Here is a 24,790-nt window from a genome sequence, read left to right on the forward strand (position 1 = left end):
AGAGCAAGTCAGTGTTAGACCCTAATACCCAGGCCATATCACCACATGGGGAATGGAGTGGGGGGTGGGGCAGCCCTGGAGCCCTGATCGTGCCAGAGAGCAGCCTGGGTGCTGCTGGGTGAGTAAAATGCCGAGGTGGTCTTACTAAGGAAAACTTTAATAGTCGTGCCCGGTTCCCGGCAAAGTCCTACTACTCTCACCTCTCCTTCTAAGCCTCCCATTGCCCTCGGCTTTACCCTCCTCTTGGGCAAGACCCTTCTCTCCGACCCTAGGTCTAACCATCTGTAAAACGGTCCCCAAGTATCTTATAGCTGGGCTGCCTAGAAATCCTAGGAATAAGGGGATTGGGAGAGGGGGAGAAAAGAAGGTGCCACTCGGGCTTTGGGCCCTCTACGTCAGAGGTGCCGGTTGTGTGGACTCCCTGGAGGGCAAGAGCAGGAACCCGGGCTGGGCGGGGCGAGGCAGGGCGGTCGGGGGCGGGGCAGGGGCGGGGCCTGGCAGGCCATCACCCCGCCCCGTCGGACGTCGGCGCTGAGCTCGCGCCGCGGGGGGAGGAGCGCGAAGCCCGCGCGCCGCGCGGCCCCGGCGGAAAGTTTTCCCTGACGGAGTTTTGGCTGTGGCCGCCGGAGCGGCCATGGACGCGCTCAAGTCCGCTGGGCGGGCGCTGATCCGGAGCCCCAGCCTCGCCAAGCAGAGCTGGGGGGGCGGCGGCCGGCATCGGAGTGAGTGTGTGCGCGTCCGCCGGGCCGGGCGGGGGCCGAGCGGGGGTCCAGGCCAGAGGGACCCGCCTCCCGCGGGCGCCGGGGGCAGAGGCGCGGTCTGCCCGGTGCCCTGCGGCCCTGCAGGGTCCTGCGGGGGTTGGGGTCGCCGGGGGTCAAGTCGCGCTCTGCCCCCGGCGGGGACACTCCTGTCCCCGCTCTGTGCGGCTGGGTAGGAGGGGCAGAAGCTGGGGGAGAGAGCGGAGCTCGGGGTCCCCAGGTGCAGGCGGCAGTCGGAGGGGCCGCAGGTGAGGGGAAGAGACGTGCGCGAAGCCCGGCACTGGCCACTTCGCCGCGCTGGGCGGCTGAGGGGAGACAGTGCTCGGGGGAGGAGGAGTGAGCGCCGGGTTTGGGGAGATGCCTGTAGCCCTGCGCCCTAGCTGCGAGGTCCGCGGCCGGTGGGTGCCCATTTGGCTCCCCCGCCTCCCGCCACCCCCTCCGCCAGCCCTGGAGGTCGTCTTTGGGCTCCCAGACGCCCAGAAAGCGACTCAGGTGTGAGCGGGCTTCTCAGGTACCTACTTGAGGTTGGGGGCGAGGCTCAAGCCTGGGGTCTCAGGAGGTTTCACACCCCGAGTCATCCAGACCCCTGCGGCCCCTCCTCTTGGCTCGCGTTCCGGCTAATTTTGAAACCTGTTTTCTCTTGCACTTTCCCCCTCGGGCTTCCGAAGTCCCAGGGCGCCCAGGCGTATGGCAGACTTGTCGCCACCTCTCCCCTCTCCCGGGGGCGTCTGGGAGGCCGGGAGGACCCCCCCCTCCCCGGCTCTAATTACTCTCAGGGAACCCGTCACCTGGCACCGTCCCCTGAGGCCTGAGAAACCCGGCCTAAGTCCCTCTTTTTTCTCCAGGAGAAAGGGAGTGGATTGCCTGGGGTTACACAGGCCTCCCTGGTAGATGTGGAGCCGGAGCCAGGACTTCTGTACACGCCCACCCTCCTATCAAATACCTGGGACTCCAGCTTCTCCCCTCCCCCTCTCCCACCTCCCCCCGCCCCCCGCTAGAATCCACTGACAGTACAGTCACACGCCACCACCCCCGTCCTTCTTTCCAGGGCTCCGCCAGGGGAGCCCGAGTTCCCAGTGCCAGCGTGTCTGGGCCTAGAAAGCCCGCCCTGCCCCTCCCTCTTGCCCCACTCCGCTGTTCCAGCTGTGGCCATCTCCTAAACCAAGACTGGCACTGGGAACACGGGCCGTGGCCTGCTGGTGGGGGTGGGGTCAGAGACCCTTTAGGGCTGATCAGGGCCAGGCCAGGGATGCACCATCTCCCACACTTATTGGCCCCTAAATGTAGCCCCGTTAAATACTTCTGGGATTTGACTGGGACTTCTGAGAATAATGATTTGTTCCAGTGGTGGAACCCTGCAGTTCTCCTGGGAGGGGGGAGGAAGAGGGGTGCTAGGTAAGGGAAGAAAGCTTTAAAAGCCTCTGATTCTGGGGAACGGGGGGAGGAAGCCACCTTAGATGGTGGGAAAGAGTTTCTCGTGCTGCTCTCATCTTGAGCAAGTCGTTTTCCTTTCTGGCTCTCAGTTTCCTCACCAGAAAAATGGGATAAAACTTCTAACCTGACAGGGGTGTTGAGAAACTTATTGATGATGCTTCCTACTGGCACCTCATTGGTGGTTTCCTTCTGTCCCTCTCCCCCTTCCTGTCATGTGGAACTTCAGTGTGACTATTATTGTGATGAAACAAGTTTTGAGGGCTCAGAGCCTATCTACACCTGCAGAGAAAAGGAGAGGAGAACCCCCCCTCCCTTGCAGACCCCCAGAAAGCCCAGAATGCTTTCCTGAGCCTTCTGGGTGGAATCTTCACCATCCTTCGTTATTGTCAGTTTTCTTATCTGTAAATTGTAAATAACGGTAGTACCCAGCTCAGATTTGTGTGTGTGTGTGTGTGTGTGTGTGTTAAATGAAATAGTGCTTTACCTGGAATAGCAAAGGGAATCAATAAAAAGTAACTACTGCTTTTGTCACTTTATATTTTACGCAGTTTTTGCCTCTGTTGTTTCATTTGCTCCTGTGAGGTGACAGAGCAGGGATTTTTTTTAATAGATTTTTAAAATTAATTTTTACATTTTTTTAATAAACATATAATGTATTTTTAAAAACCCCAGGGGTACAGGTCTGTGAATCACCAGGTTTACACATTTCACAGCACTCACCATAGCACATATTTTTTTTTTAAAGATTTTATTTGTTTTATTTGACAGATCACAAGTAGGTAGAGAGGCAGGCAGAGAGAGAGGGGAAGCAGGCTCCCTGCTGAGCAGAGAGCCTGATGTAGGGCTTGACCCCAGGACCCCGAGATCATGACCTGACCCGAAAGCAGAGGCTTTAACCCACTAAGCCACCCAGGTGCCCCCAGAGCAGGGATTCTTACCAGACCCATGTCAGAGATAAAAGACTGGAGGTTCAGGCTCCTGCACAGCTTCCTAGAGGTAGCACTCCAAATCCCCAGCCCAGGGGGGGCTCATCACCATGCCTCCTATGAGGCACCATGACTCTGGCCATGGGAGGAGCTGGAGTAGACCCCATCCCAGGTTGGGCTGACAGCTTCTGAGAACAGTAGTGGCCACAAGGTAGAGAGGGAAGCTGTGGGTATGTCTGGGGTGGAGGTGCTGGGGTAGCTTGGCCTGAGGTGTTGTTCCGGTCATCTGGAATGGAGCCCCGTGGTTGACTTTTGGGGCCAAAATGAAGCCTGTGGAGTTAAGGAAGGTTAGACTTGAAACCTGCTATCAGCTGTGACTTGCACCTCCCCACACCCCTCAAGATCCTCCGCTGGGATTAGCATGATCATTGTTTTATTTGTGGAGAAACTGAAACCCAAAGAAGGGAGGCAGCATGCCTGAGGTCACACAGCAAGCTAGAACCCCAGGCTGTTTTGCACTGAACCTGGTGGCCCTGTCTCCCAGCTGGTCCTGAGTCTGAAGAACTACCTCCCTCTCCCACACACGGTCTTTTCCCCATCTCTTCAGGAGCCATAATATTTTATCTCAGTCCCTAGCCAGGGATTTTCTTTTCTTCCAGCAGCTTGAAAGGAGGCTCACCCTGGCCCCTCAGTACCCTTCTTTTCAAGAGGGGTCCCCTCTGATCCTCAGGCTCCTTCCGGGCTGTCCGAGGACTCAGCAGGTAAAGAAATACAGGGCACAGGTTCCAGGAAAGCTAGAGTACGGTGGTTTGTGGGGAACAGAGGATCTATTTGTACTTACTTACGATATTTACAATAGAAGATATTATAAACAACCCCCCAAATCATAATACTTATGGATCACAGAGTATGTGCCATGTACCGATAGGTGCTGGAGAGTCTGGTGAACAAGTTGTCTGTCTGCCAGCAGTGCTCATGGTCTGGTGGAGGAAGCAGAATGACCAGGGTGCAGGCGAGTAGTAGTGACCCTGTGAAGAAGGATAAAGTGGTCTGTGAGGAAATGGTGGGGACCGCTTCCTTAGGGTGGTATCTCCCTTTGGGTTCTTCTAGAAAGCAGATGCTGAGAGAAGGATCTGAGTGCGAGTTATCTATCTGGGAACAGACCGCAGGAAATATCTTTAGACGTGAGAAGGGAAGAGAGTCCAAAACGTGGACAATATGAAGCCAGTCGCCAGTGTGGGTGACTCGAGCGCCATCCCGTGGGGAGCTTTGGGAAGCAGTGGAGAATGTGCTCTTGGGTTACTCTGTTTGAGGGGCAGTTCCTGGCAGTGGTGGATTCAGGGATGGGAGCCCTGAATGCCCCAGTCTGCATGGACATCGGCCCCTCTGGTAGCCAGAGAGAGCTGCAGGCAGAGAGGTGGCTAGTCAGGGGGTATGTGTGGAAATTACGTCCGCTGAGGGGATTGAGGTGGGGGGCGCTGCTAATGTCAGTGCAGGCAGTCAGGCCTCTCCAAGAAGGTGACTTGGAGCACATGTGAGTATAGGAGGGAGGAACCTGGGAACAGCTTTCTAGCCAGAGGGAACAGCAGGTGCAGTCGACGTTTAACTGGAGGCTGGGGCCCTGCTTCTCACAGGTCTGCTGGCTGAGGGAGGCATAGGTGCCTTAAAGGGGTCAGGTCATTCCATGCTCACAGAGCGGCACTCTGTTCAGGCAGCCCTCAGGACAGGACGCCCACCCCTCTGGGTCATCCTGGACCTGACCCCTGGCTCACATGGAAAGGGGCTTGGTGGGCTGCCGGTGTGGGTGAACAGCACGGGCTGTGGGAGGCAAAGACCAGCATTGTCATTTATGAGTCATGGCCAGACTCCTCTGAGCCTCTTTTATCCATAAAGTGAGAATCCTAATATATCCTTGCCTCTCCTCACAGAATACAGAAAATGGCTGTGTGCCCATTCAAGCCCTTAGCCCTCAGCCCTTGGTAATGACAGTAGCTCACACTTCAGTGTGCTGGGCATAGTTCTGAGCCTACCTGGTGTGTAAACTCACTTCATCCTCACAGCAACACTATGGGGTTGTCCCAGTTTTTAAGTGAGGAAACTGAGGACCAGGGAGGTGGAGTGACTAAACCCACAGCCCATCTCCAAACCCCAGGGTTTTAACCTTGACAGCTCGTTTTTCTTTCACAGAGTTTAGGTACCCAGGAAATGAGAGCTTATGCGATGATAATTTTTAAATTATTTTCTTTTGATAATCTTAACAACTTCTGAAATTTACCAGGCACTTTTTACATGCTGAACCTGTTTCTGATGATGCTCTTGAGGAACTGAACCCATTTGTCAGATAAAGAGACTGTGGCCTTAGAAAAGCAGCTACATTCTGGGTCATGGTAGAGCTTGAGTTGCCTTCTGAGATGTTACCCTGTGGCTTCTGAGGCCATCTCCCCACCAGACTGGAAGAGGCTAGAGGCCAGGGCACTTGGAGGTCCCCCTGGCCCATGGGTTTGGCTGTTGCTCTGATTTTCCAGACACGAGCCAGGCTGGCTCTCCGCTTCTCCAAGAGGGGCCCAGGGGCCCCCTGCCCAGCTCTGAGTCCTGGGCAGAGGGCCTTAATGAGGAAAGGGCACAGTTTGCAGCCGCAAGTTAAACCAGGCATATGGTCCGTCCCCAGCTAACTCTGGCAGCAGGTCATCTGTAAAATTTCTAAGTTAAAATAGCGCAGTCATTATTCCACCACAGGGCTGAAAATAACCAGGACCGGAACAGGGCTGTGGACTCAGGCCTGTATTTGCCTGAGGGCCTCTGGGAGCTCTTCCTGAAGCCCTGGGCTCCTCCCCTAGGAGCATGTGGCCTCCAGCCCTAGATGGCTGGCTGGTGGGCAGGCTGAATGCATTTGTCTTATTGAGTGCTCTTAGGTGTGGGTTTCTTCAGGGAGGGTGTGGTGCATGAGAGACCTTCCACCTCATTGAAGAGATGAGTCATGCCCAGAAGGACAGTATAGGAGCCGAGGTAGGATTCCCTTCCTTGAGGGGAAGGAGGATCTTGCTGGGCCTTGGGAGGATGAGGTAGTGGGAAGGGGGAAGAGGACAAAGCACAGCTGCAGCTTTGGACAGGAGTGCACCTTCTTCAGTTCCTGGGGGGAGACACACATGACCAGAAGTTCTTCAAGAGGAAGACACATGGTAGACAGCTGCTGGGTGTGAGTGATGTGGCTGGAAGGAGGAAGGAAGAGAGGGAAATCCACGCTCAAGAGAGGCACAGGCTCAAGAAAGAAACGGGAGGCCAGCTCACGGAGGGAAGATGTCCCATCAGGGGGTGTGACCATGGGCTGGGTCCTGTGCTAAGCACATTATGTTTTATTATCTCATTATCTAATTTTATTATCTCATCAAAGGGTTAAAACAGTAGCCCTGTGAGCCGGGGACTGTTGTTTTCCCCATTTTTATGGATGAAAAACTGTGACTCTGGGAAGGTAATTAATTTGCTCAACATTACTCAATGTCAGACCTGGGGTTCTAGGATTAAGGCCTTTGCTCTTAACAGCTAGGCTATCCTGCCTTCAAGAAGGCTTCCTGGATGAGGGTGGACGTAAGGGTTTTCAACCAAATAAAGGGAAGGGCATTTCTGATAGAAGGAACTCCTTGAGTAGAAGCAACTCCCTGAGCCAAACCATAGAGGTGGGAAAGAAAATGTTAAACATCATGAGGAAGAAGCTCTGCATGGTTGCAGCGTCCGTTGTGTGTACATTGCATGTGAATGAGTGTGTGGATGCAGGGATATTATGGGAGTGGGCACTGGGACACCTGTGACTCCCCACTAGTCATTGTGGGAATTGCCTGTAGTGGATTGGGAGCTGGGGAGGCGGGGCGCGGTAAAGCTCTGACTTGCTTTGTGGTGTTGCACAAGTCCCATTGCTCTCTGGGCCTCAGTTTCATCATCTATTACGTGAAGAGTTTGGGCAGAGGGTCTCTATGGCTGATGAGTGGCAACTGGTCTACCAGGGCCCTCAGGAAGGAGGCCATGGAATAGGTGAAGGGTCAGGCCTGGGAAGGAAGAATGCAGAATATGCCAAGCATTTCAGAGGTCTGGGAGGACTGGGGAATGTTTTGACAGCAAAAAGGTCATCTCTAACCTTGGCAAGCTTTGGCCCTTTGGAATGGAAGGGGCGGAAGTGGCTTTGGAGAGGAGCCAGGAAAGGCTGAGCTGAAGGAAATGGGATAGTGGGGACATGAAAATGGCGGGGAGGAAGGATGTTTGCTGTAGACAGGGATGGATAGTGAGATGAATGAGGCCATCCCTGATTGGCCCCCAACACCAAGCCCTGATTGGTGTTGCCTGTCTGGAGCCTTATATTGAGAAACAGTCCAAAGCCTGTAAATCAGAGAATAGAGCTGCAATTGATTAGCAGTGTCTGCCAAGGAAACTAGTGATAGGGCAGCATGTAGTTGGCCATCCTTGCTTAGATGCATCTTGGGTTGAAAGCAGTAGTCTGAATACCTACTGAGGGGGATCCTCAGGAATTAGGAATTGTGGGAGGAAATATCTCTGGCTCTAAAAACTTCTTCCTGACCTTTTGCTAAAATCAAGGTGGTTTGCCTCATGAGAAGATAGTGATGAACTTCTAGAATATAGGTGAGGTTCGGTGGGGTGAGGTCCGGAGCTGATGACCAAGAAAGAATTCTTGAGACATTTTTGGTGCAAAATGGTGCTTTAGAAGAGTTGCTGCCCAGGGGATGTGAGGGGGGCCGGCCGGTTTTGTACCATGGACTTGGGGTGGAGGTGAGGAAAAGGGAAGTTTCAATAGAACTTTCATATGCTAAAGAGGACCTATAAGATACCGGATACCAGAGGCCTTGCCATTGCCAAGGTTGTTTTGCCCTCTAGCAAGGTATTGTTTGGTTGGAGATTTTTTAAAGAATGTCACATACGTCCCACCCAGGAGTGGGGGGCGGGGAGGAGGTTGCAAGGTGTCAGCCTTTTGCTTTGTCCTTAGCCAGCCTTCTGTTCCCTCATCAATAGGATGGGCTACTGATCAGGAACTTGGGCTTTAGAGTCAGATAGAGGACTAATGTGACGAATCACATGTCCTTTGAGCCTCCCTTCCCTCCTTTGAAAGGGGAATGAAAGAATGCCTGGCTGGAAGGTAGCTGTGAATGTTAGTAGTGGTCAGAGCCGCTTTGTTATTATTCTTGTCTTTGTTACTTGATAGCTCAGTCTTGCCCTGAGGATGTGATGACGGTCTTGGTGGCGGTGGTCTTGGTTTCTCTGAGGCTGAGGCTCAGGTCTGAGTTGCCCTGGGGCTTCCATCACCCAACCCAGGACTGGGTCACCTCCGGGATTTTCTGATTCTTTTTGGAGGATCAAATGGAACAGGCTCGTGATTGATACAGCAGAGGCTAGGGTTCCTTGGGGGTCTTCTCAGCGGGGACTGGGCCTCCTGTTGGGGTGGCGGCCCAAGTGCAAGGGCTGGAAGGCAGTGGGTTGGGGCCCACAGCTGAAGATGGTTTTGAGACATTGCAGACCTGAAAGAAGCCTTGGAGTTGTCCAGGTCATTTCTTCACTCAGCAAATACTGAGTGCCAGCTGCATGCCAGGCTCTGGATGACCGGCCAACAAGTCCCTGCTCACCTGGACCTCAAACAGGGGGACCGGGTACACCTGTAAGTTCTTGTAAGGAGCCCCTCCCCCCCAATACCCATGCATTCTTTTTCAGATGAGGAAGCAGTCTCAGAGAGAGACAGTGGCTTGCTCAAGTCAAAACCAAAGAGGTGTGGGTATGCAAGGCTTCTTTTGGCTGGTGGAAAAGAAGGTAGAACCCCTGGAGGAGGAGAACTTCAAGACAGTTGCTGGGAGGGGCAGCATGGGCCAGACAGGGTAGAGGGCCCAGTACTGCCACCTAGGCCCAGTAGCGAAGGAACCCCTGAGCTAGCCTGTGCCTTGTAGGCGGGGCCTGCAGCCCTGCCCTGGCACCATTGATGCCCAGTTCAAAGCTTTCTTCCTGTGTCTCTTCCATTAGAGACACTGAGGCCTCCTGGATAAGCAAGGAGAGTACAGGGTTCTCCCAGCTCCTCTCCCAGAAAGTGGTCCAGGGAAGCTGGCCCTGCCTGCCTCCAATGGTGGCCCCTGGAAACTGATTCCTCTGTGGATCCTGCCCTATCCAAGATCGTGGGTGAAGCTGAAGAGCCGTTTCCTCCTCTTTAAAGTGGCTACAATCGTAATACCTCCTATACTGCATTGTCAGAGAAGGGATGATAATGGACAGGCAAAGGACCCTGACATGCAGGAGTGTGGGGTTTTCATTAGTCTTGGTGATCTGCTTGGAAGGATCCCTAGAAACCTTCCTCCGCTTCTGGCTTCATTGCTTCCAGCTGAGTGATCTGGGGAGAAACCCTAAACCCTGGGGGTTGTTCAAACCACTGGTGAAGACCACACTTGCCCTCCTGCCTCTCTGCCTGCTCGGGGCCCTCTCTCACATGGGTGGGGTGAGGTGGGGGCTTTCCAGCTCTCTCTCTGTTTAGTTTTCATAGCTTCCATCTCCCAACCTTCCTGACCTCAGTCTCAGGCAGAGTTTTCAGAGGACCCTTCTGTGTGCCCTGCTCTGTACCCTGGCCTTAGCATTACTAGGCTTAGAGGGGAGAGGGGACTTTCCCAACACATGGAGGTGGTGGGAAGCAGAGCTGGGACTTGAACCCAGGTCTGCTGGATTCCAGTAGCCTTCATAAGATGTCATTTGAGCACTCACCTCTCCCTTTCCTGCCCCTGCCCCTGCCCCCACCTCTTTCCTGGTCCCCCACCCCTACCTCTTCCTCTCCATGGCTGTGGAGATGGAGGCCAGCAAGAGTAGGTTGGGGCCCTGAGAACCACCCAGGTTTGAGTTCTGACTCCCAACTCTTTACTCACTGTAGGTGGCCTTTTGATGACTTTGCTTCTCTGAGCCTCAGTTTTCTAATCTGTAAAGTGAGGATAGCATCCACATCACAGGATCACGTAGAGAATTCAGTAAGAAAATAGCATGGTTTGCTCTCAGCAAGTATTGAAGTATAGAGTTTGGGTTTTGAACTTGAAAATATGGGCTCAGATCTTGGCTCTTATACTTGCTGGCTCTGTGGACGTGGTTGTGTGATTTCACCTCCTGGGGCTTCAGTGTCTTTGTAAGTGGGTAAGCGATAAAAGTGTCTGCCTCATAGGTTGTCATAGGATTAGTGAGAATATTTTATGGAAGGCTTCTTACCATGGTGCTTGGTAGGTACTGGAAAATGTTAGTCCTTTATTATAGGTAAAAATAATGGTAGATGGACAACCCCAATACCCTTTGCTAGGTCTTCCTAGGAAATGGGTGCAGGGAGGACAGGGTCTGAGGGACTGTCCTTCTGCACAGAGCTGCCGGAGAACTGGACAGACACTCGGGAGACACTGCTCGAGGGAATGCTCTTCAGCCTCAAGTACCTGGGCATGACGCTGGTGGAGCAGCCCAAGGGCGAGGAGCTGTCAGCTGCTGCTGTCAAGAGGATTGTGGCTACGGTGAGCCCCAGTCAGGGTGGGGGAGCCATAAGCCAAGGGCCGGCTGCTTCTTGGGGTACCGCTCATCTCCTGCTTACTGCCCTGATGGGATGCACCTCAGTTGTTCCCATCCTTGACTCCCTTGCATCTGGCTTAGGGACTCTGGTAGAGGAGAGCCACTGGGCTTGTAGGGTCAGGGTCCATGTCCTCCTCTCCAGCTGTTGTGGCCTTGGCCTCTCCCAGGCTCCCCTCCCCCAACTCAGGTCCCTTACCTCAGGGTTGGTGACTTAGTGACAAGGAATAGTGGGGAGGTTGCGGTCACGCAAGCACTTGCCCTCTGGCCTGAGAGATGGGGTAATGCACCAGAGACAGATCTACCCCTTCCCCAGCTCCCTGTCCTGAGTGAGCATCGCCCTCTAAATGCACCTCCTTGGTGGCCTTGGACCCTTCAGCTCAGACACTCTCAGGTCTAGTGGGTGGAGTGGAGAGTCCCCAGGAGTGATCCTGCTGGGTTGTGATAGCCCACTCCATGCTCAGAGTCTGCGGGCCCTCCTAGCAGTGTGTCCTGGGGCAGCTCCCTTAACCTCTGAGCCGTTTCCTCCTCAGGAGAAGCTCTGTTGCCTCTAAGGACGACTTGAGGTCCAGTGCCTGGCAGACAGCAGGTGCTTCATGAGCCGGGGTTGTCCTGTGTTTATCACAGGAGCGTGCTGACTGCTTTCTTCCCCAGCGTGTCTGCTGTCTCTACGCTGAGGCCTCAAGGGGGCCTCGAGTCTAGGGCTTAGACCAGCTAGGTGTAGCCCATGAGAATAGGTCCCAAGTGGGGCAGGCAGGTTCTCTCACCCACGTCTACCCCAAGGCCAAGGCCAGCGGGAAGAAGCTGCAGAAAGTGACCCTCAAGGTGTCGCCACGGGGGATTATCCTGACCGACAACATCACCAACCAGCTCATCGAGAACGTGTCCATTTACAGGTATGCTCAGCATCCCCCATATTCACTCTGCTGCTTGTGGCAGTGGGTGGGGCGCCCTTTCTGAACCTAGGTTCCACCACTTTCTGTCTGGGTGAGCTTGGAGCCTCAGTTTCCTCCTGTATGTGTGTTTGGGGGTGGGGGATGGAAACAGACACTGCCTCACGGCGCTGTTAGAAGTGCTGAGTGCACAGCACCTGGTCATAGTGGGTGCTCGGTTAAAGGGCAGCTGCTGCTGTCATTACTCCTAGTTGCAATAGGCACTTGAGGCCTAGTGAGGACTGGGACCCCCTCCCCACCACCTCTCCCCAGGCGTGCTGCTGAGGCAGGCTTGGAGCCGAGAGGTGTGGAGTCACTGCCTTTTCCTTCCACTGTGAATGCAGCAGCTCTGGACATCTGGCCAGGCATTCAGGAAGGCCTCAAGGCAGAGTCTGAGGCCAGAGTGTAGATGGTGTGGGGGGGTGGGGATGACACTGTTCTCAAGGAGGCAGAACCCAGCCCTTGAAACGTCAAGCTCTCCCTGTTCCCTCTCTTGGCTGGTTGGTTGTAGGATTTTAGTGCTTGAAGGGACAGTCCATTTTACAGATGGAGAAGCTGAGGCCCAGGGAGTTGCCTGAGGCCCCACAGTGAGGTAGTAGCTGGGCTGGGACGAGGACATGGAGGCTGGAGTTCTGTCCAGCAGGCACTCAGCTGCTGGGCGTTCCTCCGCCCTCTTGCTTTGTCTCCAAGCATGTGGCTCACCCCGCTGGAGCACAGGCCAGTACTGGGTTGGGGGAAGAGGGAGGTTGGTTTTAGTTTCTGGCTGGTGTCCTCCTCTCACCTTCCTGATTCTTCCTGTCTCCTTTAACTAGGGGAGGCTTTTGACCCAGCCCCTGTCAGCAAGGAGGGCGTGGAGGGAAAGCAATAGGAGAGAGAGTATAAGTATTTCCCAAGAGAGCAGAGAAGGAGGGGCTTGTCTGTCCTTACAAGGCCTCCCCAGAAGGTGGCAGGAGGCTGGATCTGCTGGGATGGAGAAGAGGTAGCTGCTGGCCTATGGGTTCTAAGTGGTGCCGATCGCTGTGTCAGTGGCTGTGAAGGAAGCTGGGGCTGCACTAGGGGAAGGAGCCTGCTGAGCTCCGGTCCCATCTGGGGCTGCCAGTTCCTCTGCTGATTGACATTCCCAGGCCGAGCAGCTGGCAGGGAGGGAGCAGACAAGGGGGGTTGGGCCAAGTATTCCAAGAGGAGGGAGCTGCTGTGTATTCCTCCTGGACCCGCTGGGGCTCCAGGTCTGGTCATCCTCACACTCCCTCACCCAACTCCCAGCTCCTTGACCTCTGACCACAGCTCTAGGAGAATTTGCCAGCAGTCTCAGTCATCCTGAGAGAGAGGGCCTGGAACTCCTCTGACCTCTGGGCAGGGGCATGACTGGAGGGCTAGGAGGGAAGGCCTGGTGAAGGGCATGGGTGGCTGGGGCAGTGTCCTGCTTCCCCTGTCTGGTCAGGGCTGTCTGGTCAGCACAGACCCTTAAGGGAAGTGTGGCAGTGGTTACAACCTCTGGAATCCTCAGGAGATCCAAGACTGTTAGCTTCAGTTTCTCATCTGAAAAGTGAGGATAATAATAGAACCCATCTCAGGGCAGCTCTGAGAATTAAGTGAAGTCATATCTAGAACATTGGCCTGGGATACAGGAAAGGTGTAGCTATTACCATTCTGGAGTATGGCTCAGTAGAGGGGGGAAGTCCCCTCTACTCCTTCCTGCCTAGCCTGTGTGCCCCCCATTGATGGCTCAGAATGCCAGGTCCAGAGGCCAAAGCTGTCTCTCCAGAGTCTCCCCCTGGTGGAGTAGGATAGTCAGCTCTTGGGGAATCAGGGGAGATGCCCTGTGGGGCAACCCATATGTGGGCAGGCCCTTGTGCTGGGTTTGGTGACACTTCCCACTTGCCTTTCAGGATCTCCTATTGCACAGCAGACAAGATGCACGACAAAGTGTTTGCCTACATTGCACAGAGCCAGCACAACGAGAATCTCGAGTGCCATGCCTTCCTCTGCACCAAGCGGAAAGTGGTCAGTGGGGAGAGGCTGGCCTTGGCAGCCCTGCCCTAGGGGGGAGGCAGGACCCAGGTGATATCACTTAATAGGAGGAATGAAATTCCTGGGAACCCCACATGGATGCTGAGAGCACTGAGTAAGGCTGCAGTCAGTAGGCAGCCTGTCACTGTGGGCTGCCCTGAGTGGCCATCCTGGCCTGTGGGTGGTGACAAGGCCATGTCTCCAGTAAGTGCCCTAGTGCCTTCCTCTTTAACATGATTGATTGGATTTGAAGGAGGGGGGGCTTTCCTGTCAGTAGTATGGTCTTGGGGTTCAGGGCCTTATAGGAATCAGTCCTTGGAGATTGATGATCTGAGGGCTCAGGGGAAAGGCTAGGGGACCTGGCTCTCTATAGCCAGAGTGGGGAGGGAAATGGCCATTTTTTGGCACCTACCATGCCCCTCTGTCAGTGGTGGGCTTTAAGGGATCTTCTGTTTAGTCCTCATAGCTCTGTGGGGTGGCAGCTGCTACTAGCTTCGCTATTTTTATTTTTAACAAGGAAGCAGATTCATAGAGGTCAGCTGTCTTGCTGAAGATGACACAGCCAGCTGGGCAGAGCAAGGGTTTAGCCCATGCTGCTTCTCCCTGCTGCATGACTGCAAGGAGCCCAGAGCTCCTTGCCCCATTTCCAGGCTACCTCTGGCCACATCCAGCTGAGACGAGTGGAGGTCTCAGGGCTGTGGTCTCTGGGCTTTGTCTTGAACTTTGCGACAAGCAGGCAGAGTGAGTTCACCTTTGGTGTTGAGGCTTTCGTTTCGGAGGCCTGGAGGTCTGAGCATCTGCTCTGAGGAGATTCTGATGTTTATTGGTTTAGCGTTGGCCTCTGTTAACCTTCGTACAGAGCCCAGAGCCCTCCCCAGATCCTATGGTCCTTGGAACCAAGAAGACAAGATCATCTCCCCTACCCCTCTCATCATGGACACGTCAAGGACATCACAGTCTTTAAGTGACCCCCCAGGCTTCCTGCTACCCATCAGGGCCTGCTCGAGATACAGTGTTAGTTTTCTATAACTGCTATAAGAAATTACCGCAGACTTAGTAGCGGTTTAAAACAACCCAAATTTATTCTCCTGTGGTTCTGGAGGTCAGCAGTCTGAAGTGGGTCAGCAGAGTTGGGAATCCTTTCAGAGGTTCCAGGGGAGAATACATTTCCTTGCCCTTTTTAAACTTTCTAGAGACCACCGTTCCTTGGTTCCTGGCCCCTTCTTCAACCCGAGGGCCAGCAGTTCAGCACCTCCCAGTCTTCCTCCTGCTTCCGTTGTCACTTTGCTTCCCGTGTCAGTCCATTGTCACTGCCTCTGACCCTCCTGCCTGGCTCTTAGAAGGCTCCTTTTGATTGGGCGCCGTAGGTAATCCAGGATAACCCCCACCTCAAAATCCTTAACTTAATCACACCTGTGAAGTCCCTTTTGCCATGCCAGCTAACCCTTACAGGTTCCAGGGATTAGGATGTGGACATCTTTGGGGGCCATGATTCAGCCTACCAAGGGCTTTTGGAGGGAGCACTGCAGGATGAGACAGATTAGGGGTGTGATTCTGGCTGTTGTGCTGTGTGACTGTGGATAAGACCCTGCCCTTCTCTGGGCTGCTTGCCCATCAGCAGAATGAGGAGGTCACCTCAGTGACCTCTAGGATTGTTCTGAAAGGCCCCTTTCTTCTGTGTACCTTGTTTCTTTCCTGCAGACTCAGTGTCGCCAGCCACTCACCCAAGGCCTCGTGATGCCCCAGGTCCCCGAACTGCAATAGCTTCTCCTATGACGGGTTTGTTCTCACAGTGTCTCCTGGCTTTGTCTCTTATGAGGCCACAGAGACTTAAAAATACAGGCTCATTATGTCCCCATTGTTTGTCTCTTCCTCCTCACCGACCAGAGCAGGCACTGGGCAGGGGCAGCTGGCCCATAGCCACTGCTGTAGAGTGTGGACCCTGGGCAGGAGGGGCGCCAAGCTCCAGAGGCTTCCTCTGGGAAGGGGAGCTGGGGGTAAAAGAAAGCGGATGCCGGCCCAGTGGCTGAAGGGAGGCCTGGTCTGGGGCCAGAGGACTTTAGACAGGCTTGAACAAAATCAGCCTGCCACAGGCCAAGAGGTCAGTTATTGAGGAAAACAACCTGCCTGCGGCTTGGCGCTGACAGCCGAACCCTGGCCTGGCAGAGGGGGTGGCTCCTGCTGGACACCTGGGCCCAGGCTTGTCACTTTTCCTCACACACTTTGCTCTGTGTCAGGAGCTGACTGGCTCAATTATAGCTTATCCACCTTTCCTTTGCCAGCTTTCTGCCTTCAGACAGCCCAGGGCAGGGCAAGGTAAACAGGCTACCCGACAGGAGGGTGGTGGTCTCAGCCCTTCCCCAGGCCACCGCTGAGCCCATGCTGCCAGTAACCTGGCCATGTTGGAAATCCTGAGCTTCTCAGGGCTTAGTGGACCTTTCTGAGAAGGAGGCAGAGGGTGAAATGGGGGTCTCAGGTTCTGCAGCCCCCCAGTGGTCAGATGCCTCCCCACATGTCCACTGCTGCCTGTCCTGGGTTGAGCCCTGTGTTGGGACCTGGGGACTCAGGGAATCGGCCATGGAGATACCAACAAGGTGGTGGGGCAGAAGGGCCAGGATTATGGTAACTGGAACCCGGGGGCTCAGTTCTACGGTGGAGGTCATTAAGTCTCACCAGAGGTCAGTAGGATTTCCCAGAGAAGGAGACATTTTTTTTTTTTTTAAAGATTTTATTTTATTTATTTGTCAGGGACAGAGGGAGAGAGAGCGAGCGAGCACAGGCAGACAGAGAGGCAGGCAGAGGCAGAGGGAGAAGCAGGCTCCCTGCCGAGCCAGGAGCCCAATGTGGGACTCGATCCCAGGATGCTGGGATCATAACCTGAGCCGAAGGCAGCTGCTAAACCAACTGAGCCACCCAGGCATCCCGAGAAGGAGACATTTTGATTTCGAGCTTTGAAGGCTGAGTAGTGAGTTAAGAGTTTGCCGGCCGAGAGAAAGGGGGTGGGGTGGTAAGAGAGGGAGTGCACAGGAATCGGCATGTGCAAAGATGCAGGTGCAGAATTAAATGGTATGATTGGTGGTGGAGGACTCAGATGTGACTGGAGCCGGGGTGGGTGGCAAAGTAGAGTCAGCTTATGGGGGAAACTTGAATTTGCATGCCAACATAGCCCCTGTTGCCTTTGGCTGGGGGCCCACAGTCTCCATGTATCTCTACCCTTTCTCTGGGCTAGAAGTCTGTGACCACCCAGGGTGGCGGGAAGGGGTTCCTTTCTGGTTCACCCCCCTGTTCAACTCAGCTTGGGCAGCACAGCCACCCGGCCTCCCTCCCCCGGTGATTCCTGTTTGGAACGGCCAAGATGAGTTCCCCCAGAAAGAAATGCTTCTGTCTGCCCAACTGTGAGGCCTCCGCCAGCCCTGCAGCCTCGGGATTCGGAAGTGAAGGTGGGGTTGTGGCTTTGATGTGGCCCGGGGTTGTAGTGCAGATGGACTGACAGTAAACAAAGTGGCTCCGCACCCCCCCCCCCCCCCCCCCCGCCCACCACCACCACAACCGATTCTATACCGGGCAGGCTGGGGCAGAGCTGTTCTGCTGTACATGGCCGTTGGCATTCCTCACGTAATCCTTCTGGGCCAGCAGGGCCTTAAAGGGACCCATGGCGGGACTTGGTCTGAGTACTAGGTTGGGGTCTGGGATCCTGGGTGTCCTGAGCTAGACCTGGTCCCTTGAAGGAATTCACAGCCTGGTTACAGGGAACGAGCCAGAGACAAGAAAAACTGGGTGAGGTAGAACCCGGTTCAGGTGCTGAGGGACTCACAGGCCAGAGGCACACTCCTAGGAAAGAGAAGCATTTAGCCTGCGGGATCAGGGAAGGAAGACCTCCCCCTGGGCAGGCTCGAGCAGTCCTTTCTTGTAATGCTGCCCAGATTCCGGCAGCTGCCCCAGAGATCAGGGCCTGCCCCAGCCCCAGCCTGGCCTGGGCTTGCAGCCACCTGCACACACGTGCATCTTGGGTTATGTTTGGTTTACTTGTAGCTTGGGATTTCAGGGCGAAAGGCAGGAATGTATGCAAATGAATGAGTAGATTGATGCAAAACCAGTATCAGGTTCATGGCCCCAAATATCCTGGAGGCAAAAATAATGGTGTTTCCATCTCCTTGCCACACTAGGTGACCAGCCGCGTCTTGGGTATGTAGTGAGCTGACTCTGGCTGGTAATCAGCCCATATTTTTAGTTCATGGGCAATTCTCAATGGTAACTGGGTCTATTAAACTTGATTCAGACGTGACAGCTTAAATTGTAAACAGCTGTGAAGAGTTTCATACTTAATTACCATATTTAAGTTTTGCCATAAAGCGCCCGTACTTCCATCAAAAATGTAAATGACGGAGACATTCAAATGAGATTTTATACTTCGTGAAGTTTAATTGGCATGGATCAGTCAGCTTGTTTAAGGATTTTAAATTTTAGAAAAAAGAGTTTTAAAGGCAGTACCGCAGATTCATTTCTCAATTAAATCAGGTTGTCTGGTAGAGGGAAAGGGAATGGGTCCGAGCAAGGCTGGTAGGCCTGAACTTGTGCACTTGAAAGAATCTGGTGCTTTCTTCTCTAGGCTTGGGCTGTCAGAAGGAAGCTGGATGTCGCTTCCGGCTACAGCTGAGCTCTGGGACTCCCACTCCCAGCAGCTGAGCTGTGATTAACCCTGAACTGGAAGCAGAGAGAGGAAGAGGCTGCCATGAATGTGGGCTGGGGGTAGGTCCTGGCTGAGTGAGGCCTCAGGAGGCCTGCCCCTTGGGCTAATGCAGTGTTGCACCTCTGGAGGGCTTGGCCTGCTCTGGGGATCAATGTGTTTAGACTGAGTTCTTGCTTTAAGGAAGCACCCAGATAGGGTGACACAGGCATGGGAGCTGGTGCCACTTTGATAGGCATGTTGCCAGAGAGATGTTGGTGGGCCTGTGGGGCCCCAGTCCAGGTGACCTCAGAGAATTGGCGGGGTGCATGGGAGTTCCTCAGGGGGGAAGAGCCAAGGTGTGGCTCCCTCTTCCAGGTGCGTTATGGCCCTGAATGGTTTTTGTCCCTTGCCATGGGCATGCACTGAATTGTGGATCCAGCTGTACTCCCTCCCTCCCACCCGGCGTAGGGCTGCCCGGAGTTTAACCCTTGCCTCTAGAAGTTGGTTCAGGCAGTGGCCAGGCGCTTTCCAGTTCTGGCTTTTCTGTTCTTTAATTCCAAGGGCTAAGTGTGAAGTCCTCAGGTAATTAGGGGGGCTTCTTGGAAGAAGTAAGCCCCTAGTTATTTGAATATAGAGAAGCCCAAAGGAAAGGGGAAAAAGTAGAGGTGAACAGCCATTGCAAACGTTGGGGCTGGAATACAGGTGGGAACCTTGGCTGCGCTACCTACCAGTGGTGAGGATGTGGCCCGGTCTGCTTGGAGAGGGTGTGGCCTTGTGACACCGCAGGGCTATTTTGGTGACCTGGAAGGGGCTGGGACTCTGCCTTTACCCATCTGGCAGTTCAGGGCCTTGACGGAGCAGAGCCTCAGGCCTGCATTTCAGACTTGCTGTTACCTGCTTGACAGGCACCCCTCCCCACCCCGCTTCCTGTTTTTCAGGCCCAGGCTGTCACCCTCACAGTCGCCCAGGCCTTCAAAGTCGCCTTTGAGTTTTGGCAGGTGTCCAAGGAAGGTGAGTCTTGTTCAGGGACGCTGTGGGGGGTGGGAGTGGAACAGGGGAAGGCTGGCAGAGAGAGAGGAGTGGGGAGTGGGTACTAAAGGCCCTGGAGTCCAGGCCCAACTCGCCTCTTCCTCACCTACTTGGTGTGTGACTTTGGACAGGTCCCTTCACCTCCCTGAGTCCCATTGTGAAGGGAAGGAACAGCTGTCTCCCTCCCCCAGGATGCTTATGAGGGTCAGATCTGCAGTTTCTATTCTCCCTGCTGGACACCTGATGTGGGCCCCTGTCCAGTGACTGCTGGGGGCGGGGCCTGCAACCCTCTGTGCCTTTGTACCACAGAGAAGGAGAAGAGGGAGAAAGCCAGCCAAGAGAGCGGGGACGTCCTAGGCGGGGGCCTCCGAGACAGCACCCCATCTTTGAAGAGCTGTGAGTCTTGGGCAGGGGATGGGGCCGGAATCAGCTTCATGATCGGGGGCTGCCCTTCATCCATCCTACTCACTCCCTCCAGGGCTGGGGCAAACCTTTGTTTTTTTATTTTTGTTTTGTTGTTAAATAAATAATACATGCTCATCATAGATAAATTTGAAAATGCAGGTAAAAGGGAACGGTTTGCTCTTTTTGATGCATGTTCTTCCAGATATGTCTATGCAAATATGTAAATATGTGTATACCCCTCTTAGTACATTTAACATCTTATTTATGTGATCTCTTAAAAAACTTAACACCTGTTGTGAATGTGAACATTTTAGCTTAAAACATTAGTTGGGGTAAAATTTGGGCCCTGTGGGCAGCTGTCCAGCCACTTGGGGAGGTGCTGGGGGCTCTTGATAGGCTTGGGAAGGCCATGCCTGAGGATGGGGTCAGGACCAGGATGGCCTGGGAGGCTCTAGGACGGGGCTGGGAGATGAAGCCTGGAAATAGGAGACTCCTCCCACTGACACACCTGACCGGACCCCTCGTAGTGGTTGCCACTGGGAACCTGCTGGACTTGGAAGAGACGGCCAAGGCCCCGCTGTCCACAGTCAGCGCTAATACCACTAACATGGACGAGGCACCGAGGCCTCAAGGCTTGAACAATAGCAGTGTTGTCTGGGTGAGTGGTCATGTGGCCTGGGGACCCCGCAGGGATCCAGCGAGCCTCTGCCTGATCCCTGGTTGAGGCCTAAGGCTTCTCTAGGGCCCAGGCCCGGCACCCATGACTTCAGTCCTATGGGAGGACCAGACTCAGCCCAGCAGTGCCCAGGCCCAGGGTGGGGGGTGAACAATGTCCCCTTTGAACTCGGGGCTGCATCCCCAACAGGCTTGGCTCCTAGCACAGCTGTCTTCTCACAATACCCAACCTCTTGGTCTGAGCGCCTGTGGCTTGGCCCACCACAGGACCAGCCAAAGGCTCCCTTGTTCTTGGCGTGGGCACGGTTTGCTTCCGACACCCCTCCCTGCTTCACCATCTGAAGGAGGAGCCTGAAGCCCGGCAGTTAGCAATTGGGCCCTGACTCACTCTGTGACTCGAGACAAGCCCCCCTGACCTCTCTGTGTCTCAGGTTTTTCATCCCCTCAGTAAAGATGATGACCTTGGCCTGCAGAATTTCCCAGAGGAAACTGTTTTGTTTTTTTTTTTTAAGATTTTATTTATTTATTTGACACAGACATCACAAGTAGGCAGAGGCAGGCGGGGGAGGGGGAGCAGGCTCCCTGCTGAGCAGAGAACCCCATGCAGGGCTCAATCCCAGGACCCTGAGATCATGACCTGAGCCGAAGGCAGAGGCTTAACTCCCTGAGCCACCCAGGCGCCCCTGGGTGTTTTTTTTTGTTTTTTTTGTTTTTGTTTTTTTTAAATACAGAAATTTTTTGCACTTGAAAATAATTTCAGACTTAACAAAAAAGTTATAGAAACAGTACATAGCATTCCTGTTCACCTCTCATCCAAATTCTCCACATATCAGCATCTCACACGAGCACATTACAGTGATGGAAGTCATTATCAGTCCGACGCCGTGAGGTCAGGCACAGGCTGTAGTCACGTGTCCACCACACGTCCCCTTTTTGCTCTCGGATCACTTGCAGAATCAACTGTTACTTTGTTATTTTCTTTAACTGTAAAATATCTGGAATGGTGATGGACTTGAGAGACTCAAATCCCGTTCCTTGCGGCCCCCTCAAGTAGGTATCAGGCCTGTTCTCTGCTGCCTGGGAACCACTCTTAGCACCTACCCATCCTCTCAGGGAGGCTGCAGGGAGCCCTGCCCATTGTTTACCCACCAGAGCTGTGGGGTTCATGCCATGAGTTATTCCCTCAGGAGCCTGGAAGTGGAGAAAAGCAAGAAAACCTTCTTCCCTACCCTCTTTGCTCTTGGAACTTGAAAGCCATCTACCTTATTCAGTCCAACCCCCTCATTTTATGGAAGGAAAAGCTGAGTCCCAGAGAGGAGCAGCAACTTGCCAAGGGGTCCCTTGTGTTATGGCAGAGCTGGGATTTCTACCCACTCCCCTGGTGCTCTTTGTCCTGTTCTATATCCCACTTTTGGGCCTGTGTGTTGAGATGTGTGTGCCTGTTCCCCAGGCACCCACCAGACTCCTGCACTTGTGTCCCGAGTCCCCTTGGCTTACCCAGGGCTGGGCTAGGGCCTGGCTGTGAGCACGGGCTCCCCCACTGAGGGTTCATATCTCCTTCTTTGTTTTCCCCAAGGAGCTGGATGATGGCCTGGATGAAGCATTTTCGAGGTAACATTAGCTGGGCTCCTTGTGCTGGGGAAGAGGTCCTGGTACTTGTGGGCTGGTCTCTGGGGTCCTTTGCCATATCTGAGAACATGAACTCTGACCTTTGCCAGGGTGTAAAATCTCAACTCGAATGCCTCCAGGGATGGGGAACTCACTATCGGGTTGGCCAGGTCTGCTAAAAGGCTCTTCTTGTTGAATCAAAAACTATTCCTAGTGGCTTCTTTTACCACAGTTTGAGATGAGCTAAACACTCTGCAGCTCAGGTTGATTCCGTCTTTCTACAGCTGGCGTAGTCTTCCAAACCTGGCTTTTTGCAGGCTTTGTTCCCTCCAGAGACTTTGCAGTTGTGGAAGGGGGCAGGGAGGAGGTAATGCTTAACGAAGCGATACATAGAGGAGGAATGTCAGGCACTATAGGGAGATATTTTGGTCTTGCACGAGGTTGATGGCCTTTCCCCATCTTCCCAGAGGCCAGCCCTGTAGCCATGGCTACCTTAGCTTGGGGACATGGCACTGAGAAGGCTGGGCTGAAGAGAGCCCTGGGCAGCTCCAGGTTCTGAACACTGGGCCTGGTCAGTCAGGCATCTGTGTCTTTTGGGAACCCTGCGCAGCCGCCTGCAGCCCTCTCCTTCCTCCCCAACTCCTTCCCTGCCAGAACCTGCTTAGAAACCCCTGGGCCCGGCCTGGGCAGATTGGGGGTCAGCATGGGTGGCTCTTTCATGGAGACAAAGAGATTCTTTTTACCATCTTCCTGCTTCTCTAGCTGACTACAACCCCCTCATTTTAAGAAAATCTTCCATTTGCTTTTTCCAGATTAATTAAGAACCTATGCCCTTTACTAACAACTTTGAAAATCAGCAAAGCATTAAACAGGAAATAACACCATCCTGTAATCCCACAGCCCAGATTTTTGGGTTTAATTCATGCTAATCCTATACATATACATTTTCCTTCCTGCCTTGATCACTCACAATGGTATTTGCTTTGGGGATCCTGATTTTCACTTAACCCTGACCTATCAGGAGCATTCCCCCAGCCTGTTAAAAACTCCTTTTAAACACCTCATTTATTGACTGCCTCCCATTCCTCTAAGGACCCAGGCTGTAATTTAACTTACATCTCCTCTGTTCTTTGGACGCTTGGGCTGTCTTCCTTCCCGTAACAGAGTTCTCGCCACTAGTCCGTGCCCGGTTGTACTGCCTCCACCCCACATGTGTCCCTCGCTGCCCGCGCCGGCGCTGCCCTTCCCACCTGTCCCCGGTGGAATCAGGGTCAGGGTGGCTCTGTGGTGGGAATGCCCCTGCCTGCCCCACAGTTTTCTCAGCTGTTTGGTCCTCAAGGGTAGACTCTGGTCAGAGGCGCCACCTGTCCTGATATCTAGGACTTTCTTCTCTGGCCCCTGTGTCCTGGCCTTCTCCCACCGGTGTGCTCTCACTTCTGCCCCGGCACTGCTGCTCAGGTCCCTGCCAGCCCCCTTCCGGGGCCCTGGGCTCACACAGCTCTGCCTTCCAGGCTGGCGCATTCTCGGACGAACCCTCAGGTCCTGGACACTGGGTTGACAGCACAGGACATCCGTTACGCCGAGTGCCACTCACCTGTCGACTGGGACAAGCCCGATGGCCGCGGTGCAGAGCAGGATGACCTCTTCAGCTTCTGAGGGCCCTGGTGCTGGCGGGACATGTGACAGACCAAAGCTACTTGTGGCGGCGTGGGGCCGGCACCGGGACCTCTGGCCCTCTTCTGCTGGGTGGCAGCGCTGTCAGCCTGCGAGTCACAGCTGCCTCCAGTCAAGCAGGGGGAAGGAGGACTTTTTTTTTTTTTTTTTTTTTTTTTGGTTCTACTGTTTCTGTAAGAACTGAAGGATGCCTTGAATATTTATTCAGTGACTCCTGGTTCAACTCAGAAGCCAGTTTTGCGTCCGGCACGAGCACAGTATTTTAACCAGCTTTCTGCCCTCTCTCGAGCCAGCTCTCTCTGCTGTGGGTGTCAGGACGGTGACCAAAGCATTTCTTGTCCCTTCTCCCTTTCTAAGGACCCAGATTTCCCTGGCGGCGCCTCCACTCCTTACCGAGCACAGGAGGGCCCCACAGCCTCAGGAGAGCGTTGCGTCCTCAAGTGTGCCTTCGGCCGGGGCCCAGCAGGTCTGCGCCCCTGCCTCGGGCTCCCCAACGGAGGGGCTGCCCCCGGCCAAAGACGGTGCGCAGCTGGCACTTTAAAGCACACACAGCAGGTATAGCCCTCAGGGGCTCCTCCACAGTGCTGTACTGCAGGGAGCTTTCTGTCTGCCCTGCCACAAGAAGGCCCGAAGTCCCCGTGAGTAGGCCCCATCGGTGCTGGGAACCAGTGTAATTGGCTGCCCACGGGTCCCAAGAGAGACTGCAACAGTGGGGATCGTCTGTGACTGCCCTCAGTCGGGGTCCCCCGCCGTGTTCTCCCTGAGTTGGACGGGCACGTGCCCACTCTTCCTGTTGCGTCCGCATGGGGGTCTCAGCTCCAACTCCCCGCGCCTCCGGGGACGTGTGGCACCAAGACTTGGTCGGGACTGGACTGCGTTGTTGCCATTTTACAGAGGAGGAGACAGGCCCCCGAGTGTGGAAGGGGTAGAGTGCAGAGTAGAAGTAGATCTGATGCCAAAGTTGCCTCTCACTCTCGCCTCTCCCGGCTCACACCTCCCTTCTTTCTGGCTTTGTTGTCCTCCCAGGAACCAAAAACCCCAGCTATTTTCTGACCAAAACGTGTTTCATAACAAACCATCTGGTGCCTTTGAACACACAAC

At 54.3% G+C, this 24,790-nt stretch overlaps 1 protein-coding gene across 4 annotated transcripts; it reads left to right on the forward strand.

Annotated features, from left to right (window-relative positions):
* The first annotated feature begins 551 nt into the window (after positions 1 to 551).
* LDLRAP1 (low density lipoprotein receptor adaptor protein 1) lies at positions 552 to 24,499 on the forward strand. 4 transcript variants are annotated; one of them, XM_032863804.1, is made up of 9 exons: positions 553 to 722; positions 10,493 to 10,635; positions 11,471 to 11,583; positions 13,509 to 13,623; positions 19,237 to 19,309; positions 19,637 to 19,723; positions 20,260 to 20,390; positions 21,987 to 22,018; positions 23,527 to 24,494. In XM_032863804.1, exons 1-9 carry the CDS (start codon positions 635 to 637, stop codon positions 23,669 to 23,671), a joined length of 927 nt encoding a protein of 308 aa, XP_032719695.1. In that variant the 5' UTR covers positions 553 to 634; the 3' UTR covers positions 23,672 to 24,494. The 4 variants fall into 4 exon arrangements, with proteins under 4 accessions (XP_032719696.1, XP_032719695.1, XP_032719693.1 ...); XM_032863802.1 differs by having other exon boundaries at positions 21,984 to 22,018; positions 23,527 to 24,492; XM_032863806.1 differs by lacking the exon at positions 553 to 722 and adding an exon at positions 8,388 to 8,774 and having other exon boundaries at positions 21,984 to 22,018.
* The last annotated feature ends 291 nt before the right edge of the window (positions 24,500 to 24,790 follow it).

The sequence above is a fragment of the Lontra canadensis genome, unplaced genomic scaffold (genome assembly GCF_010015895.1).
Source record: "Lontra canadensis isolate GAN:19392208 unplaced genomic scaffold, GSC_riverotter_1.0 scaffold25, whole genome shotgun sequence".
Taxonomy (NCBI): domain Eukaryota; kingdom Metazoa; phylum Chordata; class Mammalia; order Carnivora; family Mustelidae; genus Lontra; species Lontra canadensis.

What these genes read in the sequence shown, in the direction of transcription:
- LDLRAP1 (XM_032863802.1), top strand. Translation starts at nt 635, where the DNA reads ATGGACGCGCTCAAGTCCGCTGGGCGGGCGCTGATCCGGAGCCCCAGC. An exon ending in CACCCCATCTTTGAAGAGCT is followed by an intron (nt 19,724 to 20,259) that starts GTGAGTCTTGGG and finishes GACCCCTCGTAG; the next exon opens with TGGTTGCCACTGGGAACCTG. An exon ending in ACAATAGCAGTGTTGTCTGG is followed by an intron (nt 20,391 to 21,983) that starts GTGAGTGGTCAT and finishes GTTTTCCCCAAG; the next exon opens with GAGCTGGATGATGGCCTGGA.